We start from the raw sequence: 14860 nt of genomic DNA, 5'->3' as shown, positions 1-14860 counted from the left end.
GTTTTTGTTGTTGTTGTTGTTTAGTGATAGTTGTTCATAAGTCCCTTGTTTGTCCTGTTAAACTGTTAAACAGTTAAACTACCCGCTGTTTTCCGAAAAATCTTACAGGTCCCACAAATTATTTGGTTTTTCAACTTTTTTGGGTATTTGAACCTTTTTTAAAACAATGACTGTATGATTTTGAGATCCATCTTTTCACACTGAGGACATTGCAGAAGGTTCAAACGCTGATGCTTCAGAAAGAAACACAATGCGTTAAGAGCCTGGGGGTGAAAACTTTAGAATGTATATGTGTTTCTTATTTTGCCTAAATATCATATTTTTTTCATTTAGTATACTGCCCTTCAGAAGCTACAGAAGATACTTGCATGTTTCTCAGAAGACCTGATCTTTAAATTAAAAAAGTTTCACCCCCCGGCTCTGAATGCATCGTGTTTCCTTCTGGAGCATCAGCATCAGTGAGTGTTTGAACCTTCTGTAATAGTTGCATATTATTCCCTTAGTTGTCCTCAGTGTCAAAAGATGGATCTCAAAATCATACAGTCATTATTGGAAAGGGTTCAAATGCACAAAAATGCTGAAAAACCAAAGAACTTGTGGGACCTAAATGACTTTACTGAAGAACAGCAGGTAGTTTAACTGTTCAGGACAAACAAGGGACTTAAAAAAAATTATATTAGATGCTTTTTAATGTTTGATTTAGAGAAATCTAATGAGTTTGAGCTGAAAGAGATTAGAATAAAAGAATATTTATACTAAGGGGTTTCCTTGGAAAATGAATACAGGCCAAGTAGACAAGAAGGACTGCCATGGAATTTGGGACAACAGAGAATATTAACAATAATAGTGAAACAAGCCAATTATTCACTCACCCGTGAAAGAAAAATAAATGTACAGACACCAGAGATTACGCATATGGTCTAGACCTGAGAGACCTCACGTTCACACTTAGAGGTCAGTTGGTCTGTGAGGTTCTGTTCAAAAACTTAGTGAACTTACTTTCAAAAGGAAGGCAGCGTGATTATGCCTTCATTCAGCCAAACTGTAAGGCAGCACTGCCTAAACAAAGTAATCCCATAATGTAGTATTAGTCTTTTGGCGGTTTCACAGTTTATCACGGTTTTTCCCTGACTGTGCCTTTATCAGATTGCATCAAACTGTTGCAGAACCACTGCAATTTAATCATAATCCAAACTGCTCAAACCATAGTATGAGCAAAAACAAAAACAGCAGATGGCCTGAATGAGGCAGATTCACTATCTAACAGCAGGTGGCGCTTGTGTAACAGCAGTTATTCAGCATTTCCTTGCTTATTGCTGTAAAAAAAAACCGAAGTGCTGCTTTTAAAAACTACATTGACATCTATTTGACGTCTGCATTTACATCTGGAAGACATATTTTTTAGAGTGTTTGCTCATCTGCAATATGTCTATTGGACGTTTCCTATCAGATGTCAAATAGACGTCTATTAGACGTCTTTAAGGTGTTTATGATTTAGAATGTATGTAAAACTGACATCTTACAGATGTTTGTACACAGCAGATGCTTTCCAGATCAAGTGATCTTTAACAGACGTACGTGTGCTGTCTGGGGAGATATAACTTGGATTTCCGAGAAAATGCCCAAATTACAAGATGTAAAATCAGAACTAGGAAACAGTCAGAATTGCAAAGTAAACTGCATTATTGCATTGCTTAGAGTTTTTTTTTATTAGCCTAGAAACACTATTGCTAATGATATTTTGCCGAATTTCCCATGCACTTCCCTAGAGGAACGTTCAAAATCAGTCACTTATCCAACTTGCACCTCACTATGATTTAGCTACAGTCTTAGTCATCTGAAATAAGACACACTGAGATGGCTGTAAAGTTTTAAATGCATGGATTTTATCCACTGTTAGTTCACAGATGAATTTCACAATGTCATTCCCCCGTGTTCCCATAGTCCATTCACTCACAAAACATTCTGCACTATTGCATATTTCCCACCTTCAAGCCAAGATTCTCATCTGACTCTCGCAGACCCAGAGTTTTGACTGACTGAAAGCTTCAACAAACCGCAGCATAATTAATTTGAGAGGCCGCTAACCCAATCACTGGGGCAGTTTAATTTTTTGCGGACTGTCGTGTTCCAAAGCACAGATATGATGGATGGCAAACACTGCCCAAGTTTCATTGACATTGCTGTGTATTATCACATGAGGAATGCATCTGATTTAGGGGAGGTTACAAATGGTTTTCAACAGCTTTCCTCTGCCAGCCAAAACATTTACTCAGGCTATATATGGGATGCTCGAAGGCCTGATGCGAGGGATACAGGCATGATGGATTTTCAAAAGTAGACTCTTGTAATGACCTTAACATACAGTATGTGGCTGGTAAAGTCAAAGCTTGTTCGGGAAATGCTGAGGAGTTCCAGTCACCATTGTCAAGTTGACTGCTTCACTCGTCTCAGGTGACAAACTCCTCAAAATCGTGACGTCATCTAGCGGACTGCCGTATTTATTGTTCGTGTCAGGCCAACCATCTCATTGTGCTTGTTTTGGATAGGAAACGCAATATCGTGCCAGCAGTGTTCAGCGCTTACGGAAATTCTATAGGGGGTCGTTTGGAAAAGAAACGAATATCGCTTGTAAATAAGGCAGCAGAGCACCTACCAAGACAGATTGAACCTAAAACCATATCCATTGTCAGTGGCAATCTGGAAGACCTTATGTTTTATATCGCAGATTAACAACTTCATCCCTCATTGAGAACAGTGTAAACACCATGTCACCCACAAGAACTATGCCATTTCTTTCTCTCAGATTTGCACTTAGGAATAGCTCTTCCAAAAATAAAAACGTTCTTATTATTTACTCACCCTCATATCATTGTTTGATTAATCAAAATAAAACTGAAATCATTATGAAATCAAATGCAAATGCTGTAATTTAATAACTAAACAAACTGTTCTTTTGTGTCCGATCCTTTCAATGGATCAGTTGATTCAGTTCAAAAAACAAGTTCAAATGAGTAGCTCACTGCGATTAACTGCCCTCTGCAGGGCAATTAGTGAATAACTATGACTGCGTATGTTGCACAAGTAATTTGGACTGCTTTTAATGTGCTTTTGCATCCTTTTGAAGCTTAAAAGTCATAGTCTTCAATCACTGTAATTGCATGGAAATGTGTGGCCTGGCAAAAAAAAAAAAAAAAATGTAAAAGCTTTTTTCCTTTAGCGCTCCAGTGAAGAAAAAGTCATATTTGGAACGACATAAGTGTGAACAAATGATGACAGAATTTACATTTTCGGGTGAACTGTTCCTTTAAACATGGAGAAGGGTTTTCAACAGGCATGAGAACTTACAGTCCGTGCCGCATTGCTCCACGCTCATTGCCCCAGCATCTCTTCTTACTACTGCTGAATTATTAGTAGCTCTGGTTTAGATTATGTGCTGTGGAGTTGTAGGGTCGTCTGTGAAGGCGTACGAGTGGTGTCGTAATTCAGCAGGCGGTGGGCTGGTTGGTGGGTGGCTTAAGTACAGAACTGTAGCTGCTTTTTACCGAATGTTAAGTGGGCATTGAAATTCAAAGCATCCCACCACTTTGTGTAGCATTTATTAACTTCAGCTAAATCAACGGTGATGGGGAACAGCAAAACCAATCCAATTGAAACTGCTAAAACACTTATTAAAAAGTTTTTTTTGTCCTCAAGGCATCAATTTAGTAAACAATATAGAGTGCCTACTAAGATGCCTTGTATTAGCCAATTGCTGTATCAATGCAAATTTACTGATATGCTATGCAGCCTGATTTTCACATGCCTTTGCATTCCTAAATATTTCTTGAAATGTCTTTTACGTCTGGTTTTCTGATGTCAGTCTCTGAAGTTAAAATGTTGGCTTAAGTGATTGTTGGCTTGAACAGGATTTGTAAGAAAGATTTAGGGGAAAAAAAAGGTTCATAAGTCTTACAGACAGATAGATAGACGGATGGATGGATGGATGGATGGATGGATGGATGGGAATATGGATGTTACAGATGGGATGGACGGTACAGACGGACAGACAACAGATTGACGGATGGGATTGACAGGACAGATGGATGGATGGACAGACAGATAGAATGACAGATGAACAACAAGACAGATAGATAGATAGATAGATAGATAGATAGATAGATAGATAGATAGATAGATAGATAGATAGATAGATAGATAGATAGATAGATAGATAGATGGATGGATGGATGGATGGATGGATGGATGGATGGATGGATGGACAGACAGATAGAATGACAGATGGACAACAAGATAGATAGATAGATAGATAGATAGATAGATAGATAGATAGATAGATAGATAGATAGATAGATAGATAGATAGACGGACAGATGGATGAATGTATGGACGGACGGACAGACAGATAGACAGATGGATGGATGAATGGATGTTTGGATGGGACAGATGGGACAGACAGACAGAAAATCAGATGGACATATAGATAGATGGGACGGACGGGAAAGACAGACAGACGGATGGGATAGATGGACAGACAAACAGATAGACAACAAGATAGATAGATAGCTGGACGGACAGATGGATGGATGGATGGACATACAGATGGACAGATAGACAGACAGATCGATGGATGAACATAAGGACGGACGGACAAACAGATAGATGATAGATAGATAGAGATAGACGGATAGATGAATAGATGGACATATGGACGGGATGAACGGATGGACAGACGGATGGACAGACAGACAGATAGACGGACAGATGGATAGATAGACGGACAGATGGATAAATGTATGGACGGACGGACAGATAGATAGACAGATGGATGGATGAATGGATGTTTGGATGGGACAGATGGGACAGACGGACAGAAAATCAGATGGACGGATAGATAGATGGGATGGACGGGACAGACAGACAGACAGACAGACGGATGGGATAGATGGACAGACAAAACAGATAGACAACAAGACAGATAGATAGCTGGACGGACAGATGGATGGATGGATGGACTTACAGATGGACAGATAGACAGACAGATCGATGGATGAACGTAAGGACAGACGGACAAGCAGATAGATGATAGATAGATAGAGATAGACGGATAGATGGACATATGGACGGGATGAACGGATGGACAGACAGATAGACGGACAGATGGATGAATGGATGGATGGACATATGGACGAATGGACAGGACAGATGGACAGACAAACAGATGGACAGATGGGATGGGCGGGACTGATGGACGAAAAGATGGATGGATGGATGGATGGATGGATGGACAAATGGACAGACAGACGTATGGATGGAAGTATGGACGGACAGACAGACAGACAGACAGACAGACAGACAGACAGACAGACAGATAGATAGATAGATAAATAGACAGATAGATGGATGGAAGTATGGATGGGACGGACGGGACAGATTGACAGACAAACAGATAGATGGATGGGACAGATGGACAACAAGATAGATAGATAGATAGATAGATAGATAGATAGATAGATAGATAGATAGATAGATAGATAGATAGAGAACAGCCGACAGACAGACAGACAGGCAGCAATTTGTGTGGTATGCGTACGCTTGAAAAGTTGATGACTACAGTATGTAGTGAGTTCCTAATCAGTTACTTATGAGTCTGCATAAAACTCACAGAGAGAAAAGAAAAATGGCAAATGATTAACGACGCAGTGACTCGTCTCTTCAGAGCAACCATTTCTGTTCTGGCACTATTATGACTGTGTACAGCTTCTCCTGGGCAGACATAAATCTGACTGAGACGAACAATTGCCTTTGTTACTAATTCAAGAAGTGACTTCTAATATTCATCAACTTTTTTTAGTCCCAAGAGCTTTGAGTTCTCGTTACAGCTAGACCACTTCATATAATTTCCAAATGAATCCCTGGCTATATAAAAAAACGGCTGAAGGGAAGAGTTGAGTCGAGACTTCAAACAAGCAGCTTTATGGTAAACGTTTGGCAGCGCGAGCGTACAAAGAAATTCTCACATTTTAACGTGTGATCGTCCTGACTAACAGCTTAGCCAGAGCACCTTTGAAGTACACGCCGTTCCGTCATTAATGGGAACATTATTCAGCCTTTCCTGCTAGGGCTATGCTTTGCCAAGAGTGTCTACGTTGGAAACTTGATCAGACGGTGCACGGCCTCTGCATGTGACAGCATTATGTCAGATCGAGAGAAGTATTAACACACAGACACATGCCAGGTACCTGTTGCTTCCACACAGCGGGTATCCACATGCACCCTTACGTGGAACCAGTCTGAAAGGATCCAGGCACAGTGTGCACACACACACACACACACACACACACACACACACACACACACACACACACACACACACACACACACACACAGGTGTGGGCAATAACTATTCTTAAAACTCACAAACTAATTTTAAACAGAAGTTTCTAGTTTGTGATACAGCACAGTAAAGTTCCAGGCTTGATATCATTTCAAGGGGCATAACCTGGTGCTCACCTGTCGTGAAATCTTCCTCGAAATTGCAGTGCCTTGCAAACCATATTGACAAAGCACAAAACAGGTTTGTAACAACTTTGCACATTTATTAGAAATAAAAAATATTATTTTATTTCATAAGTATTCATACCCTTTTCTGGGACAGGAAGAATGGCAGATAATTGCCAGATGCAGATGTGCAAAGCTGGTCACATCATACCAAAAACACTTGTAAAGATGCTTCAACTAAGTACTGAGTTAAGGGTACGAATACTTATGAAATGTACTTATTTGAGTGTTTTATTTTTAATACATTTGCAAAGTTGTCACAAACCTGTTTTGTGCTTTTTCATTACGGTGTATGGAGTGTAGATTAATGTGGGAAAAAGTCATTTAAAGCAGTTTAACATAAGGCTGCAACATAACAAAATGTGAAAAAAATGAACACTTTTAACAAAGCACTGTATATTCTACCCAAATTTGTGGTCTGTATTAAATGCGATATAATGATGACAGTGAACTGTTGACCATGTACTCATATCCATGGAAAAAAAAAAGATTCAAAACATTCAACATATGAGCCAATTCTTTTTTACTGAACGACTTGTGCTGTCTGATTTCTTGTTTTCTTTTCAGCTTGTGATTGTCATCCGGTTGGTGCAGCTGGTAAGACCTGTAACCAGACGACCGGACAGTGCCCATGTAAAGATGGTGTGACTGGCATCACCTGCAACCGCTGTGCTAAAGGATACCAGCAAAGCAGATCACCTATCGCCCCCTGTATCAGTAAGTATCATCTCTTTCTCATTCTATGTTTTCATAAAGAATTGTGTATTAATTGTTAGTGTTGAAAATTAGCAAATTAATGACAATTCTGTTCAATAGTTTGGGGTCAGTAAGATTTTTTTTTTTTTTAAAGAAATCAATACTTTTATTCAGCAAGGATGCATTACGTTAATCGAAACACTCAAGACATTTATAATGTTACAAATTATACATATTTCAATGTTGTACTTTTGAACTTTCTATTCATTTAATAAAAAATATTTAGAATGATTAAATATTAGAATAATAATGTGACTCTGAAGACTGGAGTAAAGATGCTGAAAAGTCAGCTTTGCATTACAGGAATAAATTAAATTTTAAAATATATTCAAATTGTTATTTTTAATAATATTTCTGACCCTGGACCACAAAACCAGTCATAAGTTGCAAAGGTATATTTGTAGCAATTGCCAACAATACATTGTATGGGTCAAAATGATACATTTTTCTTTAATGCAAAAAAAAAAAAGGATATAAAGTAACGATCATGTTCCATGAAGATATTTTGTAAATTTCGTACCGTAAATATATCAAAATCAGATTTTTTAATAGGAATATGGGTCCGTGTATCATCTGATCATTCCGTTATTCCACTTAATCTGGCAAACGAAAAATAGGCAAAACAGGTTGATGTTTCATTTTTGGGTTTTTCTGTATGAGCCAAAACATGACAGCTGATTTGTTTTTTCCGTTTTTCAGCTCGAAACCAAAATCCAATAAACAGGAAAACCAAAACGAAATAATAAGGCTAAATTACGTTTTTCTTTATTTTTAGCTTTGCGCATGCGCAATGAATAGCGGCGTGAAAGCCTGTCATCATTTGTGGTACACAATGTAAAGATATGTAGAAAACACACGTCATGCCAGCCGCACTTTTTTTTGCGAGTCTAATCGTGCTGGGAGCGGTCAAAATGTATGTACAATATATAATTTATTCAGAAACATTAAAATCATACTCTTTTTTGACTTGATGGAAAATAGCAATAAATAAATATTGTATATATAGGTGCGATTTGCCGGGGGGATGGGGGCGATTTATGGGTGCGATTTGCCGGGGGGATGATAATGTGATATCCTAATTATTAATAAATAAATAAAAAAATAAATCGCAAAAAAATCACAAAAAAAATCGTGAAATCCTGGAGAGACTGGTTAGTGTAATTTGTTGACAACGCGCATTATATACCCGTCTTTTTAGGAAAGAAAAAAATAATGGGTGTCAGGTCATGAAATGTTTTTAATACGATGGACAAACTTTTTGAACATCAACCTGTTTTGCCTATTTTTCGTTTGCCAGATTAAGTGGAATAACTGAATGATCAGATGATACACGGACCAATATGCATTGCTAAGAACTTAATTTGGACAACTTTAAAGGCGATTTTCTCAATATTTAGATTTTTTTGCATCCTCAGATTTTAGATTTTCAAATATTTGTATCTCGGCCAAATATTGTCCTATAACAAACAGAAAAAAAATCAATGGAAAGCTTATTTATTCAGCCTTCAAATTATGTAGAAATCTCAATTTCAAAAACATTTACGCTTATGATTGGTTTTGTGGTCCAGCACAAAAACATTTAAAAAATGTTAAATATTACCAACCCCAAACTTTTTGAACAGTTGTGTATATTAAATATATAAAATCAACAAGAAATAAGAAACCCTGCATTAATTTACACTAGTCATTTCAACAGAAAATTTGCTAAAGACACTACTTTACAGAAAATAGTTTGATAAGAAAGTTACACCATACTGGTGAATAATTACAAGCAAAATCAATTTTTTATTTTAACTTTTTAGCTAGGACAATCTTTAGTCAACCTAAGTAAATCTGTTCAACTTTAATAGCTTCATATATTTTGTTTGTGGTTAAAAACTAGTATGTGTATTTTTATCTGAAATATTTATTAATACTACATTAAGATAAATTGTAACCATACTTAACCATAAATATGAAGCCATTTTCAAACAAATTAGTGGAAAAACAGCGCGGAAGCACACTAAATTACCTTCAGTTCTTGACAAATAAGTGTGACCTATGAACAAATAACACAATGACACAAAATGGTTGTTATAAAAGCAAAAAGTAATCATCTATTATTCAAAAATGATTCTCGGGCTAAATGAGGTGGTCCAACATGACTTGTTGTCCCATTACCACCCACAGAGACATCAATAATAATACTCCAAAGAATTCTGCATAAACACCTATTATTATTCATGATTTCATGGCCCCGGCCCATTTAATTTCCGTATCGGTCCCCCGTTCCATTATTTCCTTGGATGGACATTTGCTGATTGCCCTCCGCTAAGTCAAACAGACCATAAAGCCCTGGCTGACATGACCTAGTCTGCCCCGCACCTCGCTGACGGCCTTTCAACTCATAAATCTCACGGCCTGCTCCAGGGGCATGATGGGTGATATGTTTATTGGCAGTATCAACAAGGCAGCAGACGGTCTCTGTGGCGATTAAGGACAGGCCCACACAGCAGCTGGCATTTCTCGATAAGATACTCGCTGGGAGCGCAATACAATGCGCGCCTATTAATTCAACCACTTCTATTATGCACTAACTGATGACATCGAAATAAAGATTTATCTGGACCGCTGACAAAAGCAACTGTAGACACGAAGCCATTCACATTTGCTTGGCAAGGATTCGCGTAGACAAATGAAACCCCCGATTTCCCCTAATTTCTCCGGCTTGGTAACAAATGTGCTGTTAAACCTGGAGAGAAGGAGGGAGCCCCGGCAATTGAGTGGAAAATATTTGGTTTCTCATATATTTTGTGATAAAACGTGCTTTTGTTTTAATAGCCTGATATTAAATTTTTGCGACATCACACTCTTTTGCCAACTGCACATTTTAACAAGCCTCGATCCCCTGTCGGCGTATATCTGACAGCAGAGTGCTTAAAAGAAGGATAAAGGGGCTTTAGACGGGAAACCTATTAAAACTAGACACCGCCACGTCTTCACGTCATCAGTGATATGCCTAGTAAAACTGATATGTCTTATATACCTTATCGTAAAAAACGAAAGCAAGTTCAAATGTGTTTACTGAAAGCAGCAGTGGCTAAAAATAAAGTTCCGCATGAGGTTTTGATTGTTTGTTCTTGGATGTTTGTTGCAGAGATTCCTGTTGCTGCACCCACAGCCACCTACAGCAGTTCAGAAGAGCCCACAGGTGAGTTCAGGAAAGAAAATAAATACTTTCAGGAAAGTGTTTACTACCGCTTCAAATTCACTTAGGTAATCAGGCATTTGTGTAGCTCTATATGGGAAGATATACCAAACACATTGTTTGGGATTTTTTATGCTTTGATTCAATGCAAACTACAAAATGTTGATAATAACACCGTGAAACAAATTTTTATACAAGTTTCGTAATGTTTCTTCTATGAAGTTTCACATGCTGAATACATTACTTTATGTGTATCATTAACAGTGCTCATGAAAATTAAAAAGATATTTTGAGAACTTATACAAGCTAATTTGATTTCAATCACGCATAAAAATTAAATGGTACATGCATAATACTGAGCTAGTTAACAGTTTAACATAAAAAGATTCCAAAAGTGAGTCAGAAGTGTATGTTAGATGTTTTTTGTCTTTTATGACTAGTCCCATAATGTTCTGGAATATTACAGAATGTTACAGAATATTTTAGAATGTTTCCATCCTTGCAAAAGCAAAATGTCTTTTGCAAAAAAAAAAAGGACAAAAACTTGTACTAAACCAGTGTTTCATAATTAAAGAGAGAAGTTTTTACCTGGTCTAAATATTTGCAAAAATAGTGATGCTATGTGGAAAAGAATAGTAATATAGTAATAATAATTAGCACCAAAGAATTACAATACAATTTTTTTTTGATACATTGTGTAATAATAATAATAATTATTTAATATATTAATAATAATTTCAATAATATGGCTTCTCATCATTAACAATTTCTCAATGGTTGAAACAGTTTTCGGTAACTCTTATATGTAATTAACTTTTAAAATTAATTAATTATATTCTAAAAATGTATATAAAGTATATACATTTTGTATATGCATATTGGTAAGATTTTTTATGTTTTTAAAGATGTTTTTATGCTCATCAAGGCTGCATTTATTTGATTAAAAATATACAAAAAATAGTAATATTAAGAAATATTATTTCAATGTAAAATTACTGTTTTCTATGTGAATATATTTTGAAATGTAATTTATTTGTATGATGCAAAGCTGAATTTTCAGCATCATTACTTTAGTTTTACTTTCGTTTTCAGTGTCACATAGTCCTTCAGAAGTCATTCTAATATGCTGATTTATTATCAATGTTGAAAACAGTTGTGCTGCTTAATATTTAGTTGGAACCTGTGATACTTTTTTCAGAATTCTTTGATGAATAAAAAGTAAAAAAAAAAAAAAAAAAAAAAAACAGCATTTATTTAAAATATAAATATTTTCTAACAATATATACTACCGTTCAAAGTTTTCAGTCAGTAGTTTTTTTCTTTCTTTTTTTTTTTTTTTTTAAAGAAATAATAGTTTTATTGGCTAAGAATGTGTGAAATTGATAAAAAGTGAGCAAAGCAAAGATTTATATTGCTGGAAAAGATTTCTATTTTGAAAAAATGCTGTTATTTTTAATGTTTTACTCATCAAAGAATCCCAAATAAAGAATGACAGGTTCCACAAAAATATTAAGCAGCACAATAAATGCAGCCTTGATGAGCGTAAGAAAATTCTTTAAAAAACGTTAAAAACTTTTGATCGGCAGTGTGGCTGTGTTAGTTTGTCTCTCATTTCACGCCAAAACAAATCTAATCAATATTTCATGTCCATTTGTGTATTTTTTGCCACCTGTGTCAATATTACACAATAAACCCCATCAGGGTGCTGCGTTTACAACACGCATTAGATTGCCAGAACAGAGCCATAAAAATGCAGCGGTGGATCTTTGATTTATATGATCTGCGTGAGGTTTGGTTAATCATGAGGATATCAACATGAGCCATGGCTTTCCTTCTCTACACGCTCTGTCTCAGTCACCATCGAAACTGGCTGGGGCCCTAATCTGATTACATGCTTCATTTGAATGCGTTTGCTTTCCCGTCACACTCTCGCAGCGCTGTGCCGTGAGGGAGAACACACCCTTGTACTTTCATTCATACTCAATTACCCAAGCTGCCCGATCACTGTCTGCGCTGCGGGAGTAAGACCCATGACGTGCAGTCGTCCCGTGGAGCCAAACTTAGCTGCTGAATGCTTTCTGGCTTCTATCAGCTCTGCAATGTTTCTCTAGGAGCAATTAGATATCCCTGGTTAGTGTACAAGCAATAGACATGTTGTGTTGTGGCGGTCAGTGTTGGTTCTAATCTAGTCTGCATCATGTCTCAATTTTGTTTTATAAATAATTATTATTAATCAATGATTTCATATCCCGTCTGTTGAAATGCGGCACTGGTATGTGTCAACTATTATTTTGGTAATCGAGTAATTGGTCGATTATTCTGATGATTGAGTAATCGGATAATTTTTTGTGGTAATATAAATAGACCTAAGCAATACCTTAACAATAGCCTTTAAAGTTATTTAAAAATACATATATAATAGCAATCAGGCAATTAAAATAAGATAAGTAATCATATGGTTTTATTTAACAAAACAGAGCTAATGTACATTACACATTATAACAAATGACTGCAGATAGCGCCAATAGCTTAAAGGAGTAGTTCACTTTCAGAACAACAATTTACAGATAATTTACTCACCCCCCTGTCATCCAAGATATTAATGTGTTTTTTTATTCAGTCGTCAAGAAATTATATTTTTTTTAGATAAACATATCTGGAAATTTCTCCATATAATGAACTTAAATGGTGCCCCGATTTTTTAATCTTCAAAATGCCGTTTAAATGCAGCTGTAAACAATCCCAGCCGACGAAGAAGGGTCTTGTCTACCGAAACGTTCAGCCATTTTCTTAGAAAAATATATTTTTACATACCTTTTAAAGGAACACTCCACTTTTTTTGGAAATAGGCTCATTCTCCAACTCCCCCCGAGTTAATAAGTTGATTTTTACCGTTTTGAAATCCATTCAGCCGTTCTCCTGTTCTGGCGATAGCTTAGCACAGATCATTGAATCCTATTAGACCAATAGCATCGCGTTCAAAAATGACCAACGAGTTTCCATATTTGTCCTATTTAAAACTTGACTCTTATATCGTGTACTAAGACCGGCGGAAATGCAAAGCTGCGAGTTTCTAGGCTGATAAGATTAGGAACTACATTCCCATTCCGGCGTAATAGTCAAGGAAGTTTGCTGCCGTAATATGGCCGAAGCAGGCGGAGTATTATCAGAAATGAGTTCCCAGCTAGGTTAGCATTTGCACATGTGCTGTGTGATATTACTGCTCCTGCTTCAGCCATATTACGGCAGCAAACTTCCTTGACTATTACGCTGGAATGGGAGTGTAGTTCCTAATCTTATCAGCCTAGAAAATTGAAGCTTTGCATTTCCACCGGTCTTAGTACACGATATAACTGCAGAAGAGTCAAGTTTTAAATAGGACAAATATGGAAACTCGTTGGTCATTTTTGAACGTGATGCTATTGGTCTCATAGGATTCAATGATCTATGCTAAGCTATGCTAAAAGTGATATCGACAGAACAGGAGAACGGCTGAATGGATTTCAAAACGGTAAAAATCAACTTATTAACTCGGGGGGAGCTGGAGAATGAGCCTATTTCCAAAAAAAGTGGAGTGTTCCTTTAAGCACTGAAACTTGTCCAGCACTAGGGCTTGTAGTGCGCGTTCCCGACTTTACGTACTGCGTCCACCGTGCTCTGCAACGCAGCGAATGCTTGAAGCAGTCCCATCAACAGACTGGCCGATTGTTTGTAACAGTGGAACAGATGTGGTCCAGTCGTGACAGCACTGAGATTCCTGCTCCGCTGGAAATGGCTGGCATTTTCCACACTTGCACCACCATCTCGTCTCGTTTGAACGCGGTCTGCTCGAGGCTTGTGTCGTCGCCGCAGCCGTCACAGTTTTCTCTCTCTGACAGAGTTCATCGTATGTGTATTCCGGCTCAAAAAGGTAGGAAACGGTGAAAAACTCCATCTCATGTGCTCCTCCAGCTTCAAAGTCGTCCGACATCGTTGTACTTTATGTTGTACCTTGTTGCTAAAGAGTATTTGATTGCGTTGCACTTCTCTCTTCTCAAGTTCGCTTTGTAAACACTGGGTCTGTAGTTTCGCATACGTCACGTGTGACCTTTCGACGTGAGTACGTAAAGTCGGGAATGCGCAGTACAATTCCTAGTGCTGGACGAGTTTCAGTGCTTAAAAGCTATATAAAAATATATTTTTCTAAGAAAATGACCGAACGTTTCGGTAGACAAGACCCTTCTTCGTCGTCTGGGATCGTTTACAGCCATTTGAAGCTGCATTTAAACGGCATTTTGAAGATTCAAAAATCGGGGCACCATTTAAGTCCATTATATGGAGAAATTTCCAGAAATGTTTATCTCAAAAAACATAATT

The 14860-nt window shown here is 37.2% G+C and overlaps 1 protein-coding gene across 1 annotated transcript in view; it reads left to right on the top strand.

The window, feature by feature from the left end:
- ntn1b (netrin 1b) overlaps positions 1-14860 on the top strand; it is a 93313-nt gene that overhangs the window by 53202 nt on the left and 25251 nt on the right. Inside the window, exons 4-5 of the mRNA XM_073833551.1 lie at positions 7129-7278; positions 10454-10507. Coding sequence (XP_073689652.1) covers positions 7129-7278; positions 10454-10507 — 204 coding nt within the window. The remainder of the gene's footprint in view (positions 1-7128; positions 7279-10453; positions 10508-14860) is intronic.

This window comes from Garra rufa, chromosome 1, assembly GCF_049309525.1.
Source record: "Garra rufa chromosome 1, GarRuf1.0, whole genome shotgun sequence".
NCBI lineage: Eukaryota > Metazoa > Chordata > Actinopteri > Cypriniformes > Cyprinidae > Garra > Garra rufa.
Note: the sequence above shows the minus strand (reverse complement) of the source record. Positions and strands in the feature narration are given on the sequence as shown.